Below are 14,220 nucleotides of genomic sequence, written 5' to 3'. Positions count from 1 at the left end.
GGGATCCCCTTTAGACTAGGCTTTACACCTTCGTCTCAGGGAAACCTCATGTAACTGGTTGTGAAACTATGGAATCTAGCATAACTACTTTGGTATATATCTACTCTGTGCTAAATGTGTATATGATGGAATGTTGTGTGGTTTCCAGGCTGAATATGATGGCTAAAATCTTCCATGAAAGAATAGACATGAACTTGGAAGTTTTTGAGAGGACCAAGTGATGGTTAAATATACAGACATCTCTCCACTATCAAACATGGCAGTCGTATTCCTGTAGTATTTTTTGCAATAATACTGTTCACATAATAAAATAGCACCATACCTTCTCTGAGAGAGCTTCTTCCAACGTTGCTAGAGCAGTGTCTGTGTTACTAGAATCAGTCTGCAATGATTTCACACGATCTTTCAAATTGGTGAGTTGCTTGTCTTTATCTCTAAGTTGTTCTTGAAGATTTTCAATCTTTAAAGTAAAATAGCAAGACATTAGAATCATTACTATTGACAATCAGTAGTAAAAATATAATTTGTTAGTAGGGTGGAAAGAATATTTATAATCATTTTTTAAAGATTGAAAGGTTGACATGTTTCCAAAGGACATTTGAAGTTTGGGCCTCATTAAGCATGAAACTACAGGTGCTTAATTATGTTACTAAGAATACAACAGGGTGTAAAAGCTTTCTGTCTTTGTTTTCAAAATTTTCCTGATACAAGAGATGGCAGACATGATGTTTGTTACTGCTGCAAGAATATGGAACAGCACACTGACCTACAAGGAACTATAGAAGCTACCTTTTGGGATTTCAGGAAGCAGAAAAACTTCTTGGTACTGTGACATAATAATAATAATAATAATAATAATAATAATAATAATAATAATAACAACAACAACAACAACAACAACAACAACAACAACAACAATAAAAACTTTATACCCCGCCACCATCTCCCTGCGTGGACTCGGGGCGGCTCATATTGTTACAAAATTAACAACACAAATAAATTAGCACAATATGCACAGGTTAAAACACAATAAGGTAATAAAACAGAAGTTAAAACAAAAGTTAATACAACAGTAATAATATCAAACAACCACCAATACAATTCAGTCAAACTTCATAGGTGGGTGGACTGCAGCAGCAATATAAAGATAGAATCATTAGATTAAAATACCCAGATAAGAGGGACCTAGTAAAATTCAGAATAGAATTATAATGAGGCTGGTCATCCAATGACTGTCTCTCCAAAGGCCAACCTAAACATCCAAGTTTCCAGTTGTTTCTTAAAGGAGGATAGAGAGGGCGCCAAACTGATCTCCCTAGGGAGGGTGTTCCAGAGCCGGGGGGCCACGGCCAAGAAGGCCCTCTCTCTCATCCCCACCAGACACATCTATGAAGGCGGAAGCGAGAGGAGGGCCTCCCCAGAAGATCTCAGAGATCACGTAGGTTCATAGGGACGACGCGGTCACGAAGATAGGCAGGTCCCGAACTGTTTAGAGCTTTATAGGTAATAACCTGCACCTTGAATTGGGCTCGGAATATTATCGGCAGCCAGTGAAGCCGCTTAAACAGGGGGGGTTGACCGCTCCCTGTAAGCAGCTCCAGTTAGTAACCTGGCTGCTGACTGTTGTACCAACTGCAATTTCCAGACCATCTTCAAAGGCAGCCCTATGTAGAGTGCATTACAGTAGTCCATCCTTGAGGTAACTAGAGCGTAGACCACCATGGTAAGCCAGACTGTAGTACAGTGCCCTCAAGGACCATTTCCGAGTGCCGACCCAGAAGGATACCATGGTTGATGGTATCGAAAGCCTCTGAGATGTCTAAGAGAACCAACAGGGACACACTCCCCCTGCCAAGTTCTCTACGGAGGTCATCCACCAAGGTGACTAAAGCCATCTCAGTCCCATGACCAGGCCTAAAGCCAGACTGAAATGGGTCAAGATAATCAGTGTCATCCAAGAATCCCTGGAGTTGAGAGGCCACCACTCGCTCCAGAACCTTGCCTAAGAATGGGAGGTTGGAAATTGGTCGATAGTTTGATAGAATAGAGGAATCAAGGGATGCCTTTTTTAGAATTGGTCTAATAGTTGCCTGTTTCAGGCTAGATGGAAAATGCCCTTGTTCCAGTGAGGCATTGATAATCCTCAAAAACCAATCGACCAACCCCCCCCCCCCCCCCGGCAAGCTTTATAAGCCAGGCAGGGCAAGGGTCTAGAGTGCATGTGGTTGGCCTCATTGCTCCAAGGATCTTGTCCACTTCATCAGGCCAAACAAGTTGAAACAAATCCATCAAGATGGAATTGACAGATGCTCTAGGTACCTCATCTGGAACTGTATCAAAGTTGGCATCCAAGTCGGAGCATAATCGAGCGACTTTATCTGCAAAATGATGCGCGAACTCACTGAATCGAGCGACTGAGTTGTCCACCTCATGAGGATGAAGGAGCTCCCGGACAACCTGGAACAACTCTGCTGGTCTATTTGTTGCAGACGCGATGCAGGCAGTCAAGAAATCTTTTCTGGCTGCCTGCAATGCCACAGAGTAGGCCTTAATGGAGGCTCTAGCCCGTGTTTGGTCTGTGACGCTCCAAGTCTTCCGCCACTTGCACTCTAGTCCCCACCTCACCCGCTTCATCAAAGCCAGCTCCTCGGTGAACCAAGGAGCCGACCTGGCTTTGCGGAGTGAGAGGGGACATTTGGGGGCAATTGTGTCAAGAGCCCTGGCCATCTCAGTGTTATAGAGATCAACCAGGGTCTCAACAGTATCGTCAGTTGACATGACAGGAAGTTCCCCAAAAGCCATCAGGAATCCATCCGGATCCATGTCTCCTAGGACAGACCATCTTAATTGGTCCACCACCCCTGCGGAGGTTTGGAGCGACAGTAAGTCTAACGCTGATCAGATAATGGTTGGTCCATGACAATGGAAGAATATTTGACTCTTCCACACCAACTTGTCCACTGTCCATCACAAATACTAGATCTAGAGTGTGTCCAGCCTGATGAGTGGGACCAGACATCACTTGGGACAGTCCCATGGTCGTCATGGCAACCATGAAATCCTGAGCTGCACCAGATAAGGGGGCCTCTGCATGGATGTTGAAGTCCCCCAGAACAACCAGTCACTGGGAGATCAACACCAAGCTAGAGACCACCTCTGCAAGCTCAGGCAGGGAGACTGCTGTGTCGCAGGGTGGACGGTACACAAGCAGAATCCCCAAACTGTCCCGGGTCCCCACCCTCAGGTGGACACACTCAAACCCAGATGATTGAGGAATGGGGCATCTGGTCAGGGGGACGGAATCCTGATAGACCACTGCCACACCACCTCCTCTCCCCCCGAGCCTGGCCTGTTGATGCACTCCGTAGCCTGGAGGACACATCTGGGTAAGGTTGACACCCCCCAACTCGTCCAGCCAAGTTTTGGTAATGCAGGCCAGATCTGCCTTTTCATCCAGGATCAAGTCCTCGATTATTGCTGATTTACCATTGACAGATCTGGCATTTAACAACAGGACCTTAAACCCAAGGGGTCTGTCATGGAAGCTACCTAACCTATCTTTCCTCAGGGTCGCAAGAGTTTTGTTGCGCTTCTCAAAGAGTGGGAATTCTGTGGCCCTGAAAATGCTATTGAACTGGAAGCCTCAGTCCATGTCATCCTTGTTTATGCTGCTGAGAATTGCAATCTTGCAACATCAACAGAGCCACACAATTTCTGCAAGTCTGTACCAAGCACAGGTATTTCTTGTATGTGTTAACTTATGCAGAATTAATTATATAACTCTTAAAAAACATACATAAATACACCTACCTCTTAATAATTATTAGAACTGAAAAATATATGATTTTTGCAAAGTCAGAGATATTTGTGTGTGCACAGTTTCCCAAGGGAAGGAATTTGATGGCTCCCATGTCAGTTGAGTGGTCAATCTGTTGCAAATTCTTATTCTGATTTTAAAGGTGCTATTCAAAGTACTAAATTGTATCCCTAAAAGAGTTGGGCACCTTGAATAACTACTTTTAATTACAGACTAAAGTCTGAGACCTCACTAGTTCCTTCCCAGTGCATCCCTCAGAAACATCTTCAAGAGAAGTTCTGTATAGTCTCAGAACACAATGATAACATGGCTTTAAATTTCCAAAATGAGGCATTTGTGATATCAAATAACCCACCACCCATCACACTAAATCACAACATACTTTTATTGGGAAACAGAATTAACTAGCTATTTGTAGTTAGTTCCTCATAATCTGAGGTTAATTTGCAGTCAATAAAATAATATTCAGTCATTTATTAACAGTACAATCCTACACATGTCTATTCAGAAATAAGCTCTACTAAGTATAATGAGACCTACTTCTAGGTTAGGATATATAGCAGCAATAGGATATTGTTGGACTGCACCTTCCAAACTCCTTCATTGTATCTATGCTGAAAAGAGTTGATGCAAGTTGGCGTCCAGCGTTTGAAAGGCATGCTAGGTAAGGTTTATCTTGAAGTCTGAGCACTTTATGGCAATTATTTTTGTAAGAGGAAAGATACAAATTAGTTCAAAGCTTGCTGTTTGATATTGTATACATTCTTCTTCCAAAGCTGATATTTCTATTCAAAACGAATATTGGTTTTAACAACTACCTCATGACACCCTGTGGAATACTAAAGCCACTGCATTCCTCATATCCAGCAAGCTATAACCTTAAATACATGGAAGAGAAACAATCAAAAGAATGAAGTAAAAAAACATGTATTTAATATTTAGAACCCTCTTATTAGCATTTGATTATATCATGTGCACTAGATACACTACATGAAAAGGAACTATCATTTCTCTGTTTAGGTGCTTATACGAATCATAGCATCTTTACATTATTGTGACATCATTCAATGTGACTTTCAGATATCACCCAAGCTTTACCAAAAACAGCAGATCTCAATATTACTTGCATCTTGTTTTAAGATGCTTTGGGTCCCAGGCTGGGATGAAGAAAATATATAAACTAAATAAATAAAAATAAAATTATATTAAGTGGTCTTTTCCCTGAAGGTAAGGATCAGGTCAGCAAATAATACATGCGCCTTTCTATGTATTATTCTGATGACAGCTTGAAGATAGTGAGAAAGGGGCATTTTCCACATTTAAGGTTTAGCTAGGGGACAACAAAATGCACATCCAACAACACTAAAAGAATCACATATACATTATACATCAAATATACATTATAAATCACATATATTTGTTCTTAAATGCATTTCTATTTCATGATCAAGACAATGTATTTTCACATATCCTTTTACATTCATAGAAGTGAAATCAAAATAATACATCTTAATACTAAAAAAAAAAAAACTTAGATGTTGTGTCTTTCCTAAAGCCATTATCTCTAGGATGCAGTTTTGTGAGTCTGTAGTCTCTAAGGAGGATTCCTCACTGATCACATGGGGATTATTCCTACATCAGTGTGCAGATTACAGTCATAACCTGATAACGGGTGCTGCTTCTTTTCTTCTTAAAATAAAGTTGCATGTATAAAACAGAGGATAATAATAATGTTATTTGAAGTCATGATGACGACATGAATATTTACAAGAAACACTTTGAAATAACTTCTCTTTTTCAGATTAAGTAAAATGGGAATCATACAACTTAGAAGGAAAGAAACTAGACGAGGACTATTGAATCACTTATAGCAAAAGTAACACTAGTGTAAAATTGTTATATATGTTTACATATGCATTTACTTACTTTTAAAAAATAACTTTATTAATTTAAAAACAAAGTGAACGATGGGATTAAAAAACTCTATACCAGAATGTATTTTTCAAAATTCTGTGAGTAGATGTGTGAAAGAGAGAGAGAGACCAAGAAATGAATAGCTTCTATATGGTGCTACATTTCTATCTAACTAGCATGCAACCAACAAGACCAGACAAGCTGAACATCATATATGCTCTTAAAGGTGTAATCTCTACCTGCTTTGGCTGCAGTAATATTGCACCATTACTATTAAATATGTCTTCAAATAATCCTTTGGTATTTCAATAAATAGGTATAATCACTGCACTTAAAGCTGCCACTATATCTATTAAAATCATTAAAACCTTTCACACACAATCTTTTCAATTATATGTCCTGTCAATAAACTTTTAAGTGCTAATCTTGTCACTTTTTTGGCAAATGTTCCAGGAATGCTTCTTAAATACTCAAAAGATTTAACTAAATCTCACCTGAAGACAAGTGATATTATTCAATAAAAATATTGAGTTTTAAGACAAACCATTACAGAGGAAATAGAGGGATTAATGATAAATTAAAATCACTACCAATATTGGGAAGCATGCTTTAAGCTTGTTCAGAAAGAACACTTGCACTGTGGGATACTGTCTAAACATATTTGAATTCCAGTGTGTTTCAATTCTGGTGTTCACTGACAGATTTTGTTTTCTGGGGAAAAATGTAACCAACCAAATTTCTATGTTTTGAAAATACTATCACCATTTTCTCCAGCTGGAAACAAAATAAAACAACTTGTTATAAACCTTTCAGATTAGGAAACCTGAAGAAAAACAGTTGTTTGTAATTTTTATGAAGACAGAGCATTAACTTTATCAATGAGCAATTTCAACCCCATCCACTAATGAATTAACATTCTTTGTGCCAACCACTTAAGAGGAGACTGAGAAATGTAATCTGGCACAAAAATGGGCAAGCAAATTTCCTATAACTAGCACATCATCTTCTCCATTGCCCTACTGAAGAAATAACAGCTGGAGAGATACATGTTTTATTCTGTCAAATGCATATAGACTTCTGCTGGAATGGGCTTTTAGTTATAAACAGAACCAGCTAAACTGAACCATTTCAGCAGTACTGTTTGAAGATGATCAACAAAGTTCACATGTTCTGAAAGACATGAATCAGTCTTGCTTCTTTGTTTTCAAACATCAAAAATCTCCAGAAATCCCGCTGCTCTGAAATGGCATTCCTCCAAGGCTTCCAACATATTCCTTGCCAGAAACAGTAGGGCAATGTGTGTCTTGCACTCAAGGATTCTGGCATATGTTCTTTTGTTCTGTGGCTGAATATAGGCTGTTCTTCTTTATTTGGTTTATGGCTCTCTGACCAGGTTAACTATTTTTAGTACTGTTTCTTTATTTACATTCTTCTTCTACTCTGGACACTCCTGAACAATGCCACTAGATACCCAATGGTAAACTATTTGTGGACACCTACACCAGATCCATCCATCCTTGCTTCTTATGCATCAGTATCTCCATTTGTGTGCTCCCATTGTCCTCCTATTTTTATCAATGGGACAAGGTGTCCCTCATACTGGTTACTCAGCAGTATGTTTCAGTTGCAAAACGACATTTCTTCCTCCCTCCAGGAGGACAACTGCACAAGTTTGCTTGCTGTCATTATAGAGCAGGCAAAGGCAAACTTTGGTCCTCCAGTTGTTATGGACTTCAACTCCCACAATTCCTAACAGCTGGCAGGCTGTTAGCAATTGTGGGGGTTGAAGTCCAAAACAACTGGAGGGCCAAAGTTTTCCCATGGCTGTTATAAAACATATCATCCCATAGCCAGCAAAACTAGCCCACAGCTTGGGGAAAATGAATATGTGTACTTTTATACATGTGTCTCCATTTCTAGAGGGTGTGAATGCTTTTGGGTTGATTGATAAATTGATAATGATCCAATGTGCCTTGGATTTGTTCAGATTGTTTTTTTGATGTTTGGCTGACTGCAGAAACATTATAAGAACAGATCTCTTTAGGAGAGGTGTTTTCAGAGAAGCAGCATTTCACTTGAATCCCAGTTCATGTACCCACACAGTCACCTTGTGTGACTGTGGAGCTGAACAAACAACTCAGCATATGTATGCTTGCCCACAATGCCCTGCCTCATGTACGGAGGTGTTGTTGTTTAAAGCTACAGACAATGCGGTTGCTGTTGCCCGCTTTTGGTCCAAAACTATTTAGTTGCTTGTTATTTCTTTTTTTTAAAAAAAAATTATTTTTTATTTCCATTATTTGAAATGTACAATGCTTTTGACACGAAATAAATAAATAAATAAATTTATCAATATTTATCAATATTACTTTCCTGTCTCTCGAGTTCTATTTGGAAATTTGGTTTCCAAATAGAACTCAAGAGACAGGAAATTAATATGACATACCACATTAAGGTTTGCTCTGTTGGAGTTAGATTTATATTTATCTAACCCTCCTCCAAAATATTCACAGCTCAAGTGTGTAAATTGAACAGGGGCCTAATAAAAATCTATCAAGTGTTTTTAACATCAGACAGGGATATAGTGTAATTGAATGCTGATGTGATTGTTGTCTCCACATATATTTCCACTATTAAAACTTTCCAGTGGAAGAAAAATGCTGTAGTTGAAATAGCCACATTACCTACAGTGAAACACATAACATACTTTACTGGAAAACAGCTACTGTACTGTACATTGTAGAAACATGACTAATTACTCACATTACACTGAAAATAAAGTGACACCCATATAATAACACAACTAAAACAGCACATTTTGGTTGTTGATCTGCCCTGATGTCAGCAAGAGATATCATCACAGTAACACTGGCTGAAATCCTGTTGAGTAGTTGCACACTTGTAACTGTTTTGTAATCATGATTCCCCAGGTGGCCCTTACTTTAGGGGACACCGAAGAATAGAGAAATTCCAATTTGTGGGAAGCAGCATGGGGTGGGGTGCAACAGGGATCCTGATTCTGGCTCTCACACTGGAAATCATAGGAGAAATGTTGGTTACTGCTTCCCAATCCATAGGGGAACAGACTCCCTTTGAATTGATGTAATTCGTCTGTATGTTTTTCCTTGTTGGCATTGAATGTATCCCATATATGCTAGAAACTGCCCTGAGTCCCTTCAGGAAGATAGGGCGGTCTACGATCTAGAAATACATTATTATTATTATTATTATTATTATTATTATTATTATTATTATTATTATTATTATTACACAGCAAACAAGATAGATATGCTGGATTTCATATCACAAAATCACAAGTCGAACACTTCCCAAGTGTCTAGGACTGTGTGATGTATTTTCGGATGATGTGTGCAGATCCCAGTAGGGTGGCCCTTTGCAGTTGGCAGATCGTAATTTTGTCAATGTCTATGGTTTCCAAATGCCGGCTGAGATCTTTTGGCATGGCACCCAGTGTGCCCATCACCACCGGGACCACCTGCACTGGTTTCTGCCAGAGTCTCTGAAGTTCAAACTTGAGGTCCTGATAGCGGCTGAGTTTTTCCTGTTGTTTTTCGTCAATGCGACTGTCATCTGGGATGGAGACATCAATGATCCAAATCTTTTTTCCCCCCACAACTGTGATGTCTGGTGTGTTGTGTTCCAGAACTTTGTCAGTCTGGATTCGGAAGTCCCACAGTATCTTTGCGTGTTCATTTTCCAATACTTTTGCAGGTTTGTGATCCCACCAGTTCTTTGCTGCTGGGAGGTGGTACTTGAGGCATAAGTTCCAATGAATCATTTGGGCCACATAGTTGTGCCTCTGTTTGTAGTCTGTCTGTGCGATATTCTGACAGCAGCTGAGGATATGATCAATGGTTTCATCAGCTTCCTTGCACAGTCTGCATTTTGGGTCATCAGCTGATTTTTCGATTTTGGCCTTAATTGCATTTGTTCTGAAGGCTTGCTCCTGGGCTGCAAGGATCAGGCTTTCTGTCTCCTTCTTCAGGGTCCCATTCGTGAGCCAGAGCCAGGTCTTCTCGCAGGTGCCACCTTGACGTGGTGGGGGGGCTTAACCATTCCGAGGATGCTGAGGGCTGTGCTGGCGGTAGTGTAACTACCGGCAGGTCCAACCAAGCCAGAGAGGCCTCAGCTGAGGAATGGAACCAAGAGCACCTAACCCATTAGCATTATGGAGAAACAAACCAAAACAAAGTCCATACTGGCTTGGTCGTCACCCAGGATAAAAAGGACCGCGGTGGAGGCTACGGGTTCTGGACATCCATCGACAAGTGGGCTACGGAATCAAAATACAAATGAACAGTCACAGAAGTGGCAGAAATATACAATGCCAGAAAACCGCACAATTATTATTATTATTATTATTATTATTATTATTATTATTATTATTGTTATTATTATTATTATGCAGCAGCAGCTGCTGCTGCTGCTGCCACTGCCTAATAAGTGGGGATTGGGGAATCAGGATAGGATTCACTGTATAGCTGTTGGAATCACAGATGCCTTAAATGGCCAGACTTAAAAGTGTCTTCAAAACAGTTTATTGAAACAAAAGGAAAAGGACGCAGGGATACTTAAATGCAGTTCCACTGGTCAAAAACTAAAAAACCCAAACCAGACCTGATTCAAAAGGGTAAACAGAAATGTAATCCAGATCAACTGGATGCAAAAAGCAATAAGTCAAACAAAATGCTCTAAGGCAAAAACAAAAAGGCACAGTACACAAATGGTTAACAGAGGGAGTTGCAAGAAGAGAAGCATTGTCAACCGAAGTCCAAGGTCAAAGCACAAAGAATCCAAAGCAGCGTTGCTCCAATGTCTGCAGAAGCAGCGTCTCCAGCCAAACCGGTTCAGGTCCAAACTGCAGATCCGAACATGAAACAGGCAGCAGCAAGACTACAAGAAACTTTCCCAATACCCAGCACACGAACACTCATCAACACCTTGCCTTCTGCAAAGACCCCTCACCCCTGAACCCACTTTTATCTACAAACCATCATCAGAGGATGAACTGACCACCGCCCCATCACCATCTCCCACAGCTGCTCCCAGCTCTTCACATGAATTCCTTTGACTCTCCCTCCAATTCCTCCATCTCCTGTCAAGACTTAGATCCCCCCAAGACTCATCTGGATCCCCTGACTGCCAGTCTTCACTCCCAGAGAACCCCATAAAGGTACCACTAGTTGTTGGTGTCTCACAAATAGCTTGCACTTCTCTTATCTTAGTCCAATCCATGGTGTTTCCTTCTTCTCCTTCACTCATTGACCCATCATCCCATACTACTGTCTGCAACATCATCATCCCCAGAGAATCCCTCAAACGACTCCTCATCTGTAGGTGCTGTATATATGTCCCGGATCCTCTTTCTCTGCTGCTCTTCATCAGATTCCTGCTCCCGAGTCACCCTTTTTTTCCCTTCTGGCACCCATACTACTATTTGTAACGTTACTCACAGGCTCTACTACAACAATAGCACTGTAACAACACTCCTTACACATCCTAAATAGCCAATAGTATTCAAGTCATTGTCTTTATATCCCACTCTTCCTCCGAGGAGATTGCTGGGTCCCATGATCTCAACATGAGTCTGAAAAAATGCCATGGAAAAAATGTAACTACTGCAAGTACATTCTGTACTCACTCATTTTATGCATTTGGTAGTCACTTATTCCCTTGACTAGTTTTGTGCCAGTAAAAGCAACATGAATGTGCTATTATATCTCACATAGAGAACATAAGCCAATAAAGATGTTAAACACTGTTCTATTATTTAAAGCAGAATGACAATTTTAAGAACTACTCCGATGGGAAAATAAGAGAAGCACTGAGAAACTGGTAAGTTCTTTGGGATACTTTTCTTACACACACAACAAAGATAGGTGTGGCAAAACACACCACTGAATTTCAGCAATAAACCAGAAAAACTGAGTTAAAACAAATGTTTTTGATTTGTTATAGTTTGTCCCTAATTTTCAGTGAGAAGCAAATAAAAGTATATTCAAAGCATTCATTTGCCTACTATAAACAGCTTGTAGCTCTAATCTGTTCAAATTTCTCCTCAAAGTGAGCCTTTGCATGTTTGATGCTGGATTTTCCTGACAGAAACAGCACCAATGAAGGATGCAGCGTATGGCAGGTACCAGGGTGCAATCGAAGTGGTATATTTCCACTATAAGGAACCCAACTACAAACAATAAACTAGAAAAAAAATTAAGTCTTACTAAACCATGGCAGGGTTGGGCAATGCATCACAAGATGCTGTCAAACTGCAACTCTCATCATTACTTATCTTTAGCTGGCTACACTCCCAAGGGCTGCAGAAGTTTTCTGTCCAGCAACATCTAGAGGGCTACATCTTCTCCTCCATCACTGGTAAGCAGGTGATAGTAAAGCAAAAGTTCAAGGTACCTACAAGATATACCAATAACTTCCCCATGTCATGTTCATGTGACTTTTTCTAAATTCAGTTTACAATCTGAGACCATAACAAGATTCTAGGATAAGTAGCATGTATTACATATAAGTTTGACTCCTGCCCTTCCCAGCTGAGAAGAATCACTATAGTACCTTGTTTGATTAGGCTTTTCTAGGAATGACTGGCTATAGGGCCGTAGTTGGGGGGGGGGGGGGGGCTAAAAGTTCAAAACCCTCCTGAAATGTGTCAGGTTAATTCATAAGTAAACCAGATTTTGGGGGGGGGGGGGGGTGAACCCTTAACACACACACCCTCCACTATGGCCCTGGCTTGGCTATAATTATGTCTATATTGGATTGCAAAAAAATCCATGCATATTTTATAATTCAATAATTTCTTTAGTGTGGATTTATAAAGATACAAAGTGATGTTCACTTCTTATTTATGGGAGGGTGACATGCCCAAGTTCCTGGTAGGCAGGTACTGTAGATTTCTTCTTCATTCGGTCAGTCGTTTCCGACTCTTCGTGACCTCATGGACCTGTCTGTGCCAGAGTTCCCTGTCAGCTGTCGCCACCCCCAGTTCCTTCGGGTTCATGCCAGTCACTTCAAGGATACCGTCCATCCACCGTTTCCTTTCGCCTTTATTCTTTCTTGGGCTACTTCCAGTGTCTCAGCAGACAACCATCTTACCTTCTTGGTTTTCTTTTTCTTTGGGATGTACTTTGTTGCCACCTCCTGAACAATGTTGTGAACTTCTGTCCATAGTTTTTCTGGGACTCTATTTATTACATCTAGTCCCTGAAATCTATTCTTCACCTCCACTGCGTATTCACTAAGAATATTTGTTAGGTCATATCTAATTGGTCTGTGTATTTTCCCCATTCTCTTTAGTTTGATTCTGAATAGTGCAATAAGAAGTTCGTGATCTGAACTACAGTCAGTTCCAGGTCTTGTTTTCGCCGACTGGATGGATGTCTGCCACCTTTGGCTGCAGAGAATGTAGTCAATCTGATTTTGGTGTTGACCATCTGGTGAAGTCCATGTGTAAAGCCGTCTTTTAGGTTGTTGGAAGAGAGTGTTTGTTATGAACAGCGAGTTTTCCTGGCAAAATTCTATCAGCCTATGTCCTGCTTCATTTTGTTGTCCCAGCCCATGCTTGCCTGTGATCCCGGTTGTCGTTTGACTGCCTACTTTAGCATTCCAATCTCCTGTAATGAAAATAATGTCTCTTTTTGGTGTGTTATCTAGTAGGTGCTGCAGATCCTCATAGAACTGATCTAATTCTGCTTTTTCCGTAGCTGTGGTTGGGACATATATATGGATCACTGTGATGTTAAACAGCTTGCCTTGAACTTGAATTGAGATCATTCTATCATTTTTTGGGTTGTATCCAAGCACTGCTTTACCAACTTTATTATTAACTATGAAGGCTACTCCCTTTCTTCGGTGTTCCTCTTGTCCACAATAGTAGATCTGGAGGTCATCTGTTGTGAAGTGGCCCATTCCAGTCCATTTCAGTTCACTGACTCCCAAAATGTCTATCTTCAATCTTGACATCTCACCAATAACCACGCCCAGTTTACCCTGGCTCATAGATCTTACATTAGTGTGTTGATCTTTAGAACATCGGATTTGTCGTTCACCTCCAGCACCGTCGGCCATTAGCCTTCCTTCCAGCTTTGAGATAACTGCGTCATCACATCTGGGGCTAGTTGAACTAGTCCTCTGTTCCTCCCCAGTAGCATTTTGAACATCTTCTGACCTGGGAGTCCTATCTTCTGATGATATACCGACATTTCTCTGGTTGTACTGATCCGTTTAGTTTTCATGGCAAGAATACTGGGGCGGGTTGCCGTACTGTAGATAGCATAGCCATAATTAGAGCAAAAGACTTGACTACTGATTGCACTCAAAGCAATGAGGAAAGACATTAAAAGGATGCCAGAGTGACACTAGCCTCAGGGAGTGAGCTGCCCTCAAGCCAGCTGACATTTTTACAAAGTTTTACAAGGTTCTGAGGCAAGCAGTGTCAAGAGAGAAGAAGAAAGTCA

The 14,220-nt window shown here is 40.6% G+C and overlaps 1 protein-coding gene across 18 annotated transcripts in view; it reads right to left on the bottom strand.

The window, feature by feature from the left end:
• The window catches only part of erc2 (ELKS/RAB6-interacting/CAST family member 2), a 698,491-nt gene that overhangs the window by 449,723 nt on the left and 234,548 nt on the right, over positions 1-14,220 (bottom strand). For all 18 annotated transcript variants that reach the window (XM_062969888.1, XM_062969890.1, XM_062969892.1 and 15 more), the window contains one exon: positions 323-460. In XM_062969888.1, the coding sequence (XP_062825958.1) occupies positions 323-460 (138 nt within the window). The remainder of the gene's footprint in view (positions 1-322; positions 461-14,220) is intronic.

Source organism: Anolis carolinensis, chromosome 2, assembly GCF_035594765.1.
Source record: "Anolis carolinensis isolate JA03-04 chromosome 2, rAnoCar3.1.pri, whole genome shotgun sequence".
NCBI lineage: Eukaryota > Metazoa > Chordata > Lepidosauria > Squamata > Dactyloidae > Anolis > Anolis carolinensis.
Note: the sequence above shows the minus strand (reverse complement) of the source record. Positions and strands in the feature narration are given on the sequence as shown.